Source organism: Rhinichthys klamathensis, unplaced genomic scaffold, assembly GCF_029890125.1.
Source record: "Rhinichthys klamathensis goyatoka isolate OS25496 unplaced genomic scaffold, OSU_Roscu_1.1 h1tg000111l_1, whole genome shotgun sequence".
Taxonomy (NCBI): Eukaryota; Metazoa; Chordata; class Actinopteri; order Cypriniformes; family Leuciscidae; genus Rhinichthys; species Rhinichthys klamathensis.
The window spans coordinates 994,117-1,006,484 of record NW_026606649.1 but is presented as its reverse complement, the minus strand read 5'-3'; the positions used below and the strand labels follow the sequence as shown (position 1 = coordinate 1,006,484).

At 38.1% G+C, this 12,368-nt stretch overlaps 1 protein-coding gene across 3 annotated transcripts in view; it reads left to right on the top strand.

The window, feature by feature from the left end:
- The window catches only part of LOC130087791 (male-specific lethal 3 homolog), a 274,602-nt gene that overhangs the window by 3,038 nt on the left and 259,196 nt on the right, over positions 1-12,368 (top strand). For all 3 annotated transcript variants that reach the window (XM_056254271.1, XM_056254269.1, XM_056254270.1), the window contains 2 exons: positions 6,034-6,134; positions 6,275-6,372. In XM_056254271.1, the coding sequence (XP_056110246.1) occupies positions 6,034-6,134; positions 6,275-6,372 (199 nt within the window). The remainder of the gene's footprint in view (positions 1-6,033; positions 6,135-6,274; positions 6,373-12,368) is intronic.

Genomic DNA, 12,368 nt, shown 5'->3' with positions numbered 1-12,368 from the left:
TATTTCTGATATATAGAGCAAATATTGCGTGATTTTAGTTTGCATCGCCAGCTGTAAGTCTTGCTCAATGATCTGCATGAATGACCGAAAAACCTCTTGCCCTCCCTCTCCCCAGCCAGTGCAGACTTAAACAGATATAATTCATGCATTTCCATGTAATTCGATTTCACAAACGTAATTCCGATCGACCAGCTCACTTGCCACAGCGTTTGTGGTTCGACTGGTCGAGACTGTTTTCCAAAGATGGCTCCTTCCTGTATACGCGAAGTGGACTGTCTTTATAAAAGATCTTCTTATTAAACTGTCTGTACACTTACAAAGTTTTTAATGCTTCGGTCTGCATGTAGGGACCCTCATTATGTTACCGTGTTAGTGTGGGGCTATTTTGAGCCTTGTTAGTGGTATTAACTAGCGATTTTTATTTTTCATTACTCTATGCCCTATATACTAGCGTTATACGCTAAACATTTTTTAGAGATAAAACTCTTTACATTCGATTATCATGAAAACAAATCTCAGAGAACGGTCGACCAGGTACCATTGTGTTATTAGATCAAAGGTTCATTTTGCGCCGGAGTTGTCCTTTAATGTTATGAAGCGATGAGAGAGCTCTCGGATTTCATCAAAAATATCTTAATTTGTGTTTCGAAGATGAACGAAGATCTTATGGGTTTGGATTGGAACGACATGAGGGTGAGTAATTAATGACAGATTTTTAATTTTTCTGGGTGAACAAATAATACACAGTATGACATTTAAACTTCTAGTTCAGGGGTATTCAATTAAAGTTCCAAGAAGTCCGGTCTCTATATTTCCTTCCCAGCAGAGTATTGTCCAGACGGACAATACTTTTTTGTAATTGTTATAAATTTCCATTTGGGCAACAGTAGTACTTTGTAAAAGTACAAAGTACTACTTTAGAGCTAAGTCTGACATCATGCTCGTATCAGATGCCAATAGCCTTTGTCTCCATACTAATATCCCAGATGATCAGACAGTGATTCATCTTTAATGAATCATTAAAACACAGTGGACCCAGAGACTGCAGTCTACATTGCAAGTTTATAAAAGGTAAATAGATGGAGGGGGAAGATGGCGCATGAGGTGGTTTGGCAGACTGAAGGAGTTGGTACATATCAAAATAATGCATGGGACTACGGTTTGTTGGGCTCCGTGTTGCTTGTGTTGTTTTATAAAGTATTGGTGGTGCCTACTCTTCTAAACATTTTGAAGAAAAGCCAGCCATGCCTACCCAAAACACAATGGAGCGTAAGACGCAAGAAAGCTCTCCTAAGCAAGGGAAAACGCCACTTCTCTCATCACAATTTAAAGTTGGTAAACGTTTTTATTTTACTTGGGTTTTGCGGCGGAGTGCTGTTGCTTTCGACGGTGCAAATGTACAACAAAGCGAACATTTTAGCAGAAGAGTCGTTTGAAGGATCCCAGTACCTCCAAAGTACAAACAAGTTTGGATATGGACACGGTCAATTTATCATCTTCACTGCAATCTTAGATAACGGGGTTGCAAGAACCGTTCGCATCACTAAACCAGACATACCATATACTCGAAAGAAAAAGATGCTAGCCGATTGGACAAAAACTACTAAAGTGCTATGTCTGCTAATGTTGTTAGCCGGTGACATTCACCTCAATCCGGGTCCTGTTGCGCACGGCGACATCTCGCGGACACCAAGTCCTTCGGCCGCTATTGCAGCTCGGTCCACACTGGAGGTGAGGGACACCGCCCGGCTGGGTACGCCGTCTTTCCGCGTCTCAAACACAGCTGTGGATGTTCTCCTTTCCGCGATGGGTGCGTTGTTGCCAGAGGGAGGCTGTGCCCCGGAGCCCAGAGAGGAGCGTGCAAGGGGACTGGCGCCGGTGAGCGGGGCTGAATCGGCGCTACATTTTCCAGTGCATGAGGAGAGGAGAATTCTATTGGAGGAGGACTTACTATTGCGCGTGTGCCCTGTTCCAGTGGCAAGGTTGTCCAGCCTTGACGGTGGAACATTGTCCAGCACCACAGAGATGCAAGCGCAGAAGGATTTGGGAAATCATTGTTATCCATATCGGAATGAAGGACCGATGCCTGATACATTTTTAAAAGCAGTGAGTAAACGCGAATCTTACCAGTTTTTTTCCACTGTGAACCATGCGAAAATTTTATGGGACAGCAAAAGTAAACCTAAGGCCATTTTTGGAGCGCATTTCAACATTAGGAGCCTGTTGCCAAAGCATGATGAGGTTAAACGCTGTTAATGAATTTACACTTTTTAGGCCTGAGTGAAACATGGCTTCATAGTGGGATTAAAACTGGTTTAATCAATATCCCAGGTTACAAATGTTATAGAAATGACAGGAAAACTGGAAGAGGAGGAGGAGTGGCACTTTATTTAAGAGATAACATGACATGCACAGAAGTCACTTTTGATCATGAATTAAATATTGAATATATTTGTGTAGAAATCTCATTATCATCAAGTATGCATTTTAAAATTGTGGTTTTATATGATCCTCCCTCTTCTAAAGATGTATTTTATGATGAGTTGAGTAAATTGATGAAATTGGTGGCCCATAAGTCCGAAATTATTGTACTAGGTGATTTTAATATAGATTGGTCTAATTCTGGTAAAAGGAAAAAACTCAAACCTTAATGACTAAATTTGATTTCACCCAAATAATTAAGGGTGCCACAAGGATCTCAAAATCTTCTAGGACACAAATAGACCTAATTTTTTCGAACAAGGATGATCGGATTTTGAAATCATATAATTTTCTAACTGGTTTGTCTGACCATAACATGATTTTCGTTGCCCGAAAATTATCAAAAAAACGTCTGCTAAATATAAACAAAACACAGTCAAATATACTGACCATTCTAAAGCGTGATTTTCCTGCTGTCGATAATGAATTAAATGCTCTTGACTGGAGCACAACTATGGACAATGATGATGTGCATAGCTGCTGTAAAGAGGTAATGAACAAGGTTGAAGGGATCATTTCTAAGTTTCTTAAAAATCAAAAGCATTTGAAAAAGAGAACACTACCCTGGATTAATAAGGAGTTGAGAAAACTAATGAAAGAAAGAGATCTGGCCCTGAAAGTAGTGATATAAATATTTTTAAAAGTCTAAGAAATCGAGTCACTAAAAATATAAGAAAAGCAAAAGCGGAGTACTACATTACAACAATAATAGAAGCCAAGGGAAGCCCTCTCATAATGTGGAAGCAAATAAATGGTATTGTGAAACCGTCAGGCAAATCAAAGATCATCCATGAGCTTAGAAATGGAGGTAGGCAGATTAGGCACAGTAAACAAACAGCACTGGAATTTAATACGTTTTTTGTTTCGTCAGTGGAAGAACTGGTGCAACAAGTTAATGCAGAACAGCAACTAAAATTCAGTAAACAATCAATAATCCAATATTCTCCATTCTCACTTCAGCAGACCAATGAAACAAAAGAGCTTGAAGCTATAAATTCAGTTAACAACAGTTATAGTAAGGATCTTTTTCACATAAATTCAGTCTTTTTGAAACAAAATAAAAACACTTTTGTAAAGCCGCTGACACACTTGATCAATTTGTCTATTCAGAGCGGACAATTCCCCACACCTTGGAAACAGGCAAAAGTTATGCCATTATTTAAGTCAGGAACACCTGACCAGGCATGCAATTATCGACCCGTAAGTATCTTACCTGTATTTTCAAAGGTGTTAGAAAAAATTGTGTATGCTGTAGGACTCCTACAGCAGGATTTCACAGCAGGATTTCCTATGTCCTACAGCAGGATTTCAGGTGTACGCTGACGATGCAGTGGTTTATGTGCGAGGGTTTCTGATGTGTGCATGCAGTTTCTGATGAACTGGCAAAATACCTGCAAAATGTGGCGGTGTGGTTTCAAAATGCAGGTCTGACATTGAATGTTAAAAAGACTATGTCTGTTTGCTTTGCCTCAAGATTTAAGTCCATATCAGAAGAACTAAATTTACGGATAAATGAGCATAAGATCCAGCAGGTCTCAGAGGTCAAATGCGAGAAGATCACTGCATAGTTCTACATGCATAATTGCTCTCAGGGCTGTGGGTTCAAGGACTAGAGGAGCTCAGAAAGGGAACTGTCAGATCCCGAAATGTAATACTTCATTTGGACAATCAGCTTTCTCTGTACAAGGCACTAAAACCTGGAATTGTTTACCCACTGAACTGAAAGGAGAGTCAAACTGGGTCCTTTTCAAATAGAAACTTAAAGACTCTTTAATCAGAGGTCAGAAATGTGACCACTGACTGTCCGCTGCGTTTATATTGTGTTCTACTGTATTATTATGTTTATTTTAACTATGTATTGTTTAATTTTATGTAAAGGCCCACTAGGGACCTTACTACTAAAATGTTGTAGTATTGAACATGAGCTTATGTAACATACTTGTCCCTATTCAAATAAACGTAAAAATTTTTTTTAAAGAAAAATAATAATAAACAATCAAAATAGTCATCAAAGATGAGGATATTAGTTCCAAAGCAGTGGTGTTTGAGAATTTATAAAAAAAAACTTTAATTGAGCCTTATTATATATGAATATTAAAAGGTAAGGCTGATTTATTTTATTTTTTAATTTAGAGACATATGTAAGGCCATGTGAAAGAAAAGACACTGTATGAAGGTTCAGGGTTTTCCTCTTAAGAAGTCTGGACCGTTATTATATTTTGCGTTAAGTATCTATTAAAAACAAACAAACAATGTGCATAATAATCAAAATGCCCTCATAATGAGCCGAAAACAAAGGTTACTAGAAATTTCAAAGTTTTAATAGTCTTTCCTTGCCATCTACAAATACTTTTCCCAATTATTACGTAGTTTATTGTGAAATGCTCTTAACTTGCTGAATAATAATGATAAATGTAGATGTAAAAAAAAAAAGTCTTGTCAAAAAACGTATTTGAATGGCCTGAGTGTGTGTATATGTACAGATGAAAATAAATATAAATGACATGAAAATAATTGTATTTGCAGCATTTTTGTTTTCTGCAGTGTTTTAGCGAAAGTATAAATCTATTTTACCGCTCACTGTGTTTCTGCTACTGTCAAAATAACTGTCATTTGCAGCTCTTTATGTGGTGCTTTAGCGGGAGAGAGAATCAACGCGCACAGAATGGAAATGGAAAGATCAGACCGTTATTTGAGGATGCCTGTTCTAGTTCATCATATTTGTTATGTTTACATGGACAGCAGTAATCTAATTATTGACCTTATTCTGAATAAGACAATATTCTGATTAAGGTGTTTACACGAGTTGCTTTTAGAATATTCCTTTCATGTTCCCTTTTTACATGTTGCAGAACATAGATCGATTTATGGCACACGTCATTACGTTCCCATGGTACACCGTCCGACGTACCCTCCAGAATTTCGTGTATCAACATACAGTTCGTCTTCTTTAATGGTACCATATACAGTTTTGGGTGTTTCATTTTTAATTTTACTAAAGCTTCAAGTGCAGTTAATTATTTGCCATGCTATACGTGCAAATAGACATAGGCCGATACAAATTCTTCAGCAACAGGCCTCCTCTATACTTTCATTCTTTTGTATTCTTTCAGAATTCTTAACATTACCATCGTTTCCCGCTCGGACCAAAAATCTGCCGCCTTGCTTGAAGCCATGCTTGTCTGCCGTCAAACGGTACTTTGTGTGTATGTGTCCTGTCACAAAATGCGGCGAAAACTTCCACACAACGTTAATAGTGTGATTTAAGGTGCGTACATGTCTATAATGCACTTCGATAATGCGACTAATAGGAATACTCCACGTCTTAATTTGATTTGTGTTTACTTCAAGTATGACTTTAGCTGGATTAAGTTAATCCGAAATCGCTGTTTACATGGTAGTTTCTTAATCAGAGTATTGTCAATCGGCTTAATATCGGAATATTGTTGTTGTCCATGTAAGCGTACTGATATTGTGACTGCTTGAGGTCAATTTGATGCAGCAAAATCAGTATATTGTTTTTTTTTAAAATTTATTTATTTTTCTGCACAGGAGGAAAAAGGGATGGAAGAAGCGACGTTGTCGTCTGCCAGGTGTTAACCCAATCTTGAAGACCCTGACTGAAGAGGAAAAGGAGAAGAGTGATGATGCTTGTGAGTATTTAATGTTTACTAAAGGTTGTTTGAGTGTACCCACCTGCATTCAAACAAAAACGATTTTGTAAAATGTAAACCAAAAATCCTCTATTGTTCTGAATTTTCAACCTGTTCTCCCTTTTTGATATGTTTTACAGCTTTGATCTCACCATCTGATGATAGTGACGAAGACGTTTCAGACCAGGCGTCTTTAAGTGAGAGTGACTCATCTGATTCTGAGGATTTAAACAATATGGTAAGAGATTGCATAATTTAAGCATATTATAGACAGCTGGTCCTGAATTGCATTACATCACACAAATCCATTATCCAACCATAACCATTTAATTTATATTTTTTGGTTAAGTGTCTGTAAGGTTTTTCCACAAGTCTACTTGTTTATTGACTAATTTATTCAATAATTTACTTGGATTGATTTACAAACATTTGTTTGTTCCATTGTCGACAAAACTGATTTAATAAGCAACTCCAGTAAGGTGGTGATACAACTTCATGTATTGTTGGCGGATTAGACGTAAACTAAATATAGGAGTTGCATGCTTTTTAGGTAATTTATGAACTAAAATCTTTTTATTTTCTTTATTTAAGAATAGTGTTTTTATTTAGTTCAGGGAAGAATGTTTTGTGTGGAATGGATATTAATGTTTGAATGATGGATGTTTTTGGTGGGTTGGTGTTGCAGCAGTTCTCTCATCCAAGACAAATTTCTCCTACGGGAGACAATAAAAGTACCTTGACATACACGGTTTGTTTGCGCATCGATATAATGTACTACGACGTGCTTACTGTACGACTCTGTATGTCACCGTAATCGCCTTCACCTTGATTGCTAGCGAGACGCTGCTTTTCTTTATCCAGCCGAGAAACGTAGTTTGCGTATCATCTGGCCATACAGTTGTGGGATGTTTTGACATTCTGTTCTGTCTGTATTTCACGCATGAGGGCTCGCACTCTTCAGAAACATTCACAGAATATGACAGAGCTTGTGCTTTAAAGCAAAACACACAATGGAATGAATAACTCATTGAAAATGCAATGGGAGTCTTAATTCTCTGCCATCTCTGATTTAATCAGCCTGTTTAATCAGCCTTTTTTTTTAACATTAGCACTGTTTTGGACTGATTGTTTGAATGAATTCACATACTGGATCGTTGGACTGAACTTTCCCGGAGTTTAGCGACTTGATCTGATCACAAAATAGAGAAGCGAAATCAGGTTAAAGGGTTAGAATCGAAATTTCTGCCTACTAGGGTCACAGGTGCTTGCATTATTGTAGACGCTCCGTGTGAAACTCTCGACTTCCAATGGGCTTTTCGGACTGTAAACAGGTCTCCAGACTAACTTTTTGCCTTGGTTGGACTGGTGCGCCTAACGCTACAATTTCAATTGCGTCACCTTTAACGCTACAATTTCAAGGTCACCTTTTATCACGCTCCATATACAATCATATATATTATGTAAATTTATTTTTTTTCCTCAATGTTTATTTTTTATTTTACTAAAAGATTATGAAAAATATACATTATACACAACAGATAAGGACCCCCCCCTCCCACCCAACCCCATGTAACAGTCAGACCAGATAAGAAAAAAAAGAACTTAAAAAAAGAATAATAAATAAAATAAAAGTAAAATAAATAAAAACACAATAATAATAATATACAAACATGTACATTCAGAATAATTATTTAGCAGAAGTGTTCTCCACAAAGGTCAGCAACGGTTGCCAAGTGATGAAAAATCTCTTATTTGACCCTTTCATAGAACATCGCAGCTTTTCCAATTGTATGTTATACATCACATCTTTAATCCAATGTCCATATGTTGGAGGTGAAGAGTCTTTCCATTTGTACAAAATTAGCCTTCTGGCAAGAAGTGAACAGAAAACAATAACATCAGACTGGGATCTGCTTAGATTATAATCTTGACTAACAACTCCAAATATTGCTGTCGACATGGCTGGAGCGATGAATTTACCAAACATTTTTAGAAAAGGTCTCAAAAATTGGGCCCCAGTATTCTAGCAATTTCGGACATGACCAAAACATGTGATATAAAGTAGCAGGAGCTTGTTTACATCGATCACAAGTAGGGTCTACATCACTTTTAAATTTAGCCGATCTGTCCTGAGACCAATGAAGACAATGTACAATTTTAAACTGGACAATCGTGTGCCTGAGACTTATAGAGGATGAGTGTATTCTCTGGATTGCTTCCTGCCAAACATCGTCTGATATTTGATCCTCAATTTCTTTTTCCCATTTTTGTTTTAAAGATTCTAAGGCAGTCAGATTGTGTAGATTGAGTAGTCCATAGACTTTACTTATGGACTGTTTTACTCCACACCTGTACTCGAGAATAGAATCAATGAGAGATTGAGCGGGACAGCAAGGGAAACAGTTTGAATTCAATGACACAAAGCTTCTAAGTTGTAGATACCGGTACCTAAAAAAATGTGTATTAGGAATAGCAAATTTTTGGACTAACTGTTCGAAGGAGGCAAATGTGTCATTCAAATACAAATCCTGTAATGACCTAATGCCATTTTATGACCATATATCAAACGCTGCATCTGTCATAAGAGTAAATATGTGGTTCTGTCCAACAGGTGAGGCAAGCGGAAGGTTGTTAAGTGCAAAATTACGTCTAAACTGATACCAGATTTTTATAGCTTGTAGTACAACTGGGGAGAGTGTGCCAGTGGCAGCTTAATACTGACAGAGGGTTATATCAAATGGATGATTTCTTCATCTGTGCCCAGCTGGCTTTCTCATCTTCCCCCAATAAGTATAGAATTGCCCTGATATTCACCGACCAGTAGTAATATAGAAAGTTCGGCAGGGCAAGACCACCTAAGCTGCGGGGTCTTTGTAATATTTTATCCATTGCCCTAGGGTGTTTTTTATTCCAAATAAAACTTATAATTTGAGTGTCATGTAGAAAAGGGAATCCAAGGCACTCTTCTTTAGAAAATTAAAAAGCCTTTATTAAACTGGCTCTATCATGATTGAAAAAATTATTAAAACATGTGGGGGAAAATACAACCCACGCGTAGCGGCACAACCAGCCTTCTTCAGGGTATATTTTCCAAACAAACAATTTCCTCATTTATAGATGCTAATTGGGAACACCTGATTGGCAAATAGCCTGCACATACAGAGAAGGTCCACTAGGAGATAGTACAAAAAAAAAAAAAAACATCACAGAAAAGGGCTGAAATCTATTTCTTCATTTAAACCAGGATATACTGTGGCCTGTAATTCATATATATAAAATGTTTCTCTCTGTAGAAGTAATTTTAATCGGTCACCACCCCGAATACTCTTTTTGATTGTTTCTAAACCCTCAACCATTAGACCTTCTGGGTTGTTATTGTGCAAGTTTTGGAAGTGTTTTGCCATAGGATAATCTAAATTGGCTTTTCTAATGGCATTCTTATGCTCAGCTACTCTGTCTTTAAGACGTCTCTTGGTCCGGCCTACATAAAAGCATCCACATATGCATGATAACCTATATATCACGAAAGTGGTATTGCAATTAATGAATGTCTTTATGTCATACTTTTTATCTGTCTTAAAATTAAAGAATTCTTTACATGCTTTAATATTAGAGCAATGATTACAAGACCCACATTTGTAAACTCCTTTTAAATGTGTGTTAAGCCAAGTGGTCTGTTTTTCGGCAGGAAGATGGCTAGATACTAGCCTATCTCGTAGAGTTGGAGCCCTCTTGAAACTTATTTTTGGAGATGCAGAAAATACTTCTCTAAGAACAGGATCACTCTTAATAAGATTCCAATTAGAATGTATAATTCTTTTTATGGAATTGGCCAAGGAGCTATATTCTGTCACAAAATAGGCCTGATTTTGTAAAGCGGACGGTTTTTTCTTCTTCTGGAATAACTCTGGTCTAGAGATGGCCTGGGCTTTCTTATAAGCATTTTGTATAATTTCTGTATGATAGCCCCTTTCTAAAAATCGGTTGGACAGAATTTTAGCTTGCACTTCATATTCGTTATCTGTATCACAAATCCGTCTAAGACGTTGAAACTGGCCAAAAGGTATGTTATTCTTTAGCCAATTTGGATGGAAACTATCTGCTTTTAACATGGTGTTCCTATCAATTGTTTTGCGATATACAGTAGTGTGGAGTTTCCCATCTTTACCAATAGAAATGGTTAGATCTAAGAAGTTAATAGTCGTTTTGGAATGTTCCATACACAATTTTATATTCCTATCATTATTGTTCAAGTACTCATAAAATTGTAGCAATTCATCAAAAGAACCTCCCCAAATCATAAGAATATCATCAATATACCTCCCCCACCATTTAATCTTGTCAATATACCTGTGTGGATAGACGAGATCACTCTCCCACAAACCTAAAAAAAGGTTAGCATAGTTGGGGGCAAAACATGCACCCATCGCAGTGCCCCGAACTTGAATATACATTTGGTCCTGGAAAAGGAAAACATTGTTCTTAAGTGTCCATTCGGTAAGCTGAACGATGAACTCGGAGGGAGGCAAAGAGTCTGTAGGTCCATTGGTCAGGAAATGTTGTAAAGCTTTTAGTCCATCATTGTGAGCAATATTTGTATAAAGAGATTCCACATCCAATGTGACTAGGAAACAGTCATCAGGAACTTTCATATCATTTAATACCTTCAACACATGAGTGGTATCCTGTATATAGGAAGGAAGTTGTTGAACCAATGGCTTAATATGAAAGTCTATAAATTGTGAAGCTGGTTCTGTAAGGGTAATTTTACTACTAGTGATGAAGAATCCACTTCGATCTCTAACATGTCTTCACCAGCTGCTTCCACCACGTCTGATTTTTTGGACGTAAGACCCAAACACATCAAACCCAACATAAAAAGAAGAAAACAAGGAGAGGCAGAAAACGGTCAAGGACAAAGACAACAACCGAGACAACAACCATGGATTCTCAGGGACCGGAACAAGAACAGACGGTAATTAAAGCTCCAGTCGGCAAGTCTGGCAGATTGAGTGGATTTAGGAAAATTTTGAATGTTTACAACTCTCATGCCCCTCCCCCACTATCAACGGATACCCTCCCACCCAGTTCATGCTCGTCAGTGCGTGTGCACCAGATTTTCAGTGAACGCCAGGGCTCTCAAGTGTCACTCATTTCGGTCTTTTGTCACGCTCTCCCGCCACACATTGTATTTCTCACGCTGAAAAACTATTTGTAATATATTTAATATGCCGCAGCGCGCCGCTCTCACTGTGGAACCGGCATGAATCAAGCGCGTTTCCTCTGGTGTTGTTCGTCGAGCTACACAATAGCCAATCAGAAAATAGCACTATTGTATCTGGGTAAGATTTAACGCAACAACCAATGACAAAAATGTATCCAACCCCCCGTCGGCTGGGTGTCACTCTTACCTGTCTTCAAAACTTGAGAGCCCTGGAACGCGCCCGTCTCATCAGCATCCATCAACACCATGGAGTATTTGGAGGTATGCTGTCCTGGCTAATATACCGATAGATTGCAATTGCTAACGTCATTTATACTCTAAATGAGCTTACTTGATTTTCCGCCATCACTCTTCGTTACTGCGCGAACTTCCGCGAACTTCAGGCGTGTGCATGTGATTGTAACGTGCGCGAGGGGTGGCGTGTGCCCGATCTGTGATTGACAGTCAGATCTCACACCCCCCTGCGCTGATTGGACATGATGAACCGGGAGCTGTGGATTTTTGCAAAACAAATAACAACCTCCAGGTGGAGTTAGAAGCTCTGGGTTTTTTCTAAAACCACTTTACAGACATCCCAACCTGCAACAAGTCATTTCAGGGAGGTATCCCTCCCCCGACATATCACCACAGAACAGGAGTTTACTTGTATACCGAAATAAAGTTTAATATAACAGAAAAATTAATTAACTATTTACATAAGCGCCAAATGTAGCCTACATGTAGGCCTATTTCCTACATCCAATGCCTTTTACTTTTGTTCCTTGCTTTCGTTGTACTTTGTTGCTGCTTGCTTCGCAGATTTTAGCAACTTCCCAGAAACATTAACATCATAGCACTCTGTGTCAATGAATTTGTTTATCTTGCAAGACATCAGATTCCCAAGTGTTTGGTAAAACATCTGACTCCTAAATTCTGTCTTGATGTGACGCACAATGCTGAATGCCCTTTCCACATCACAGTTAGAATTTGGCAGCACCAATAGCACCTTCATCAGCTGACAGATCTCCCTG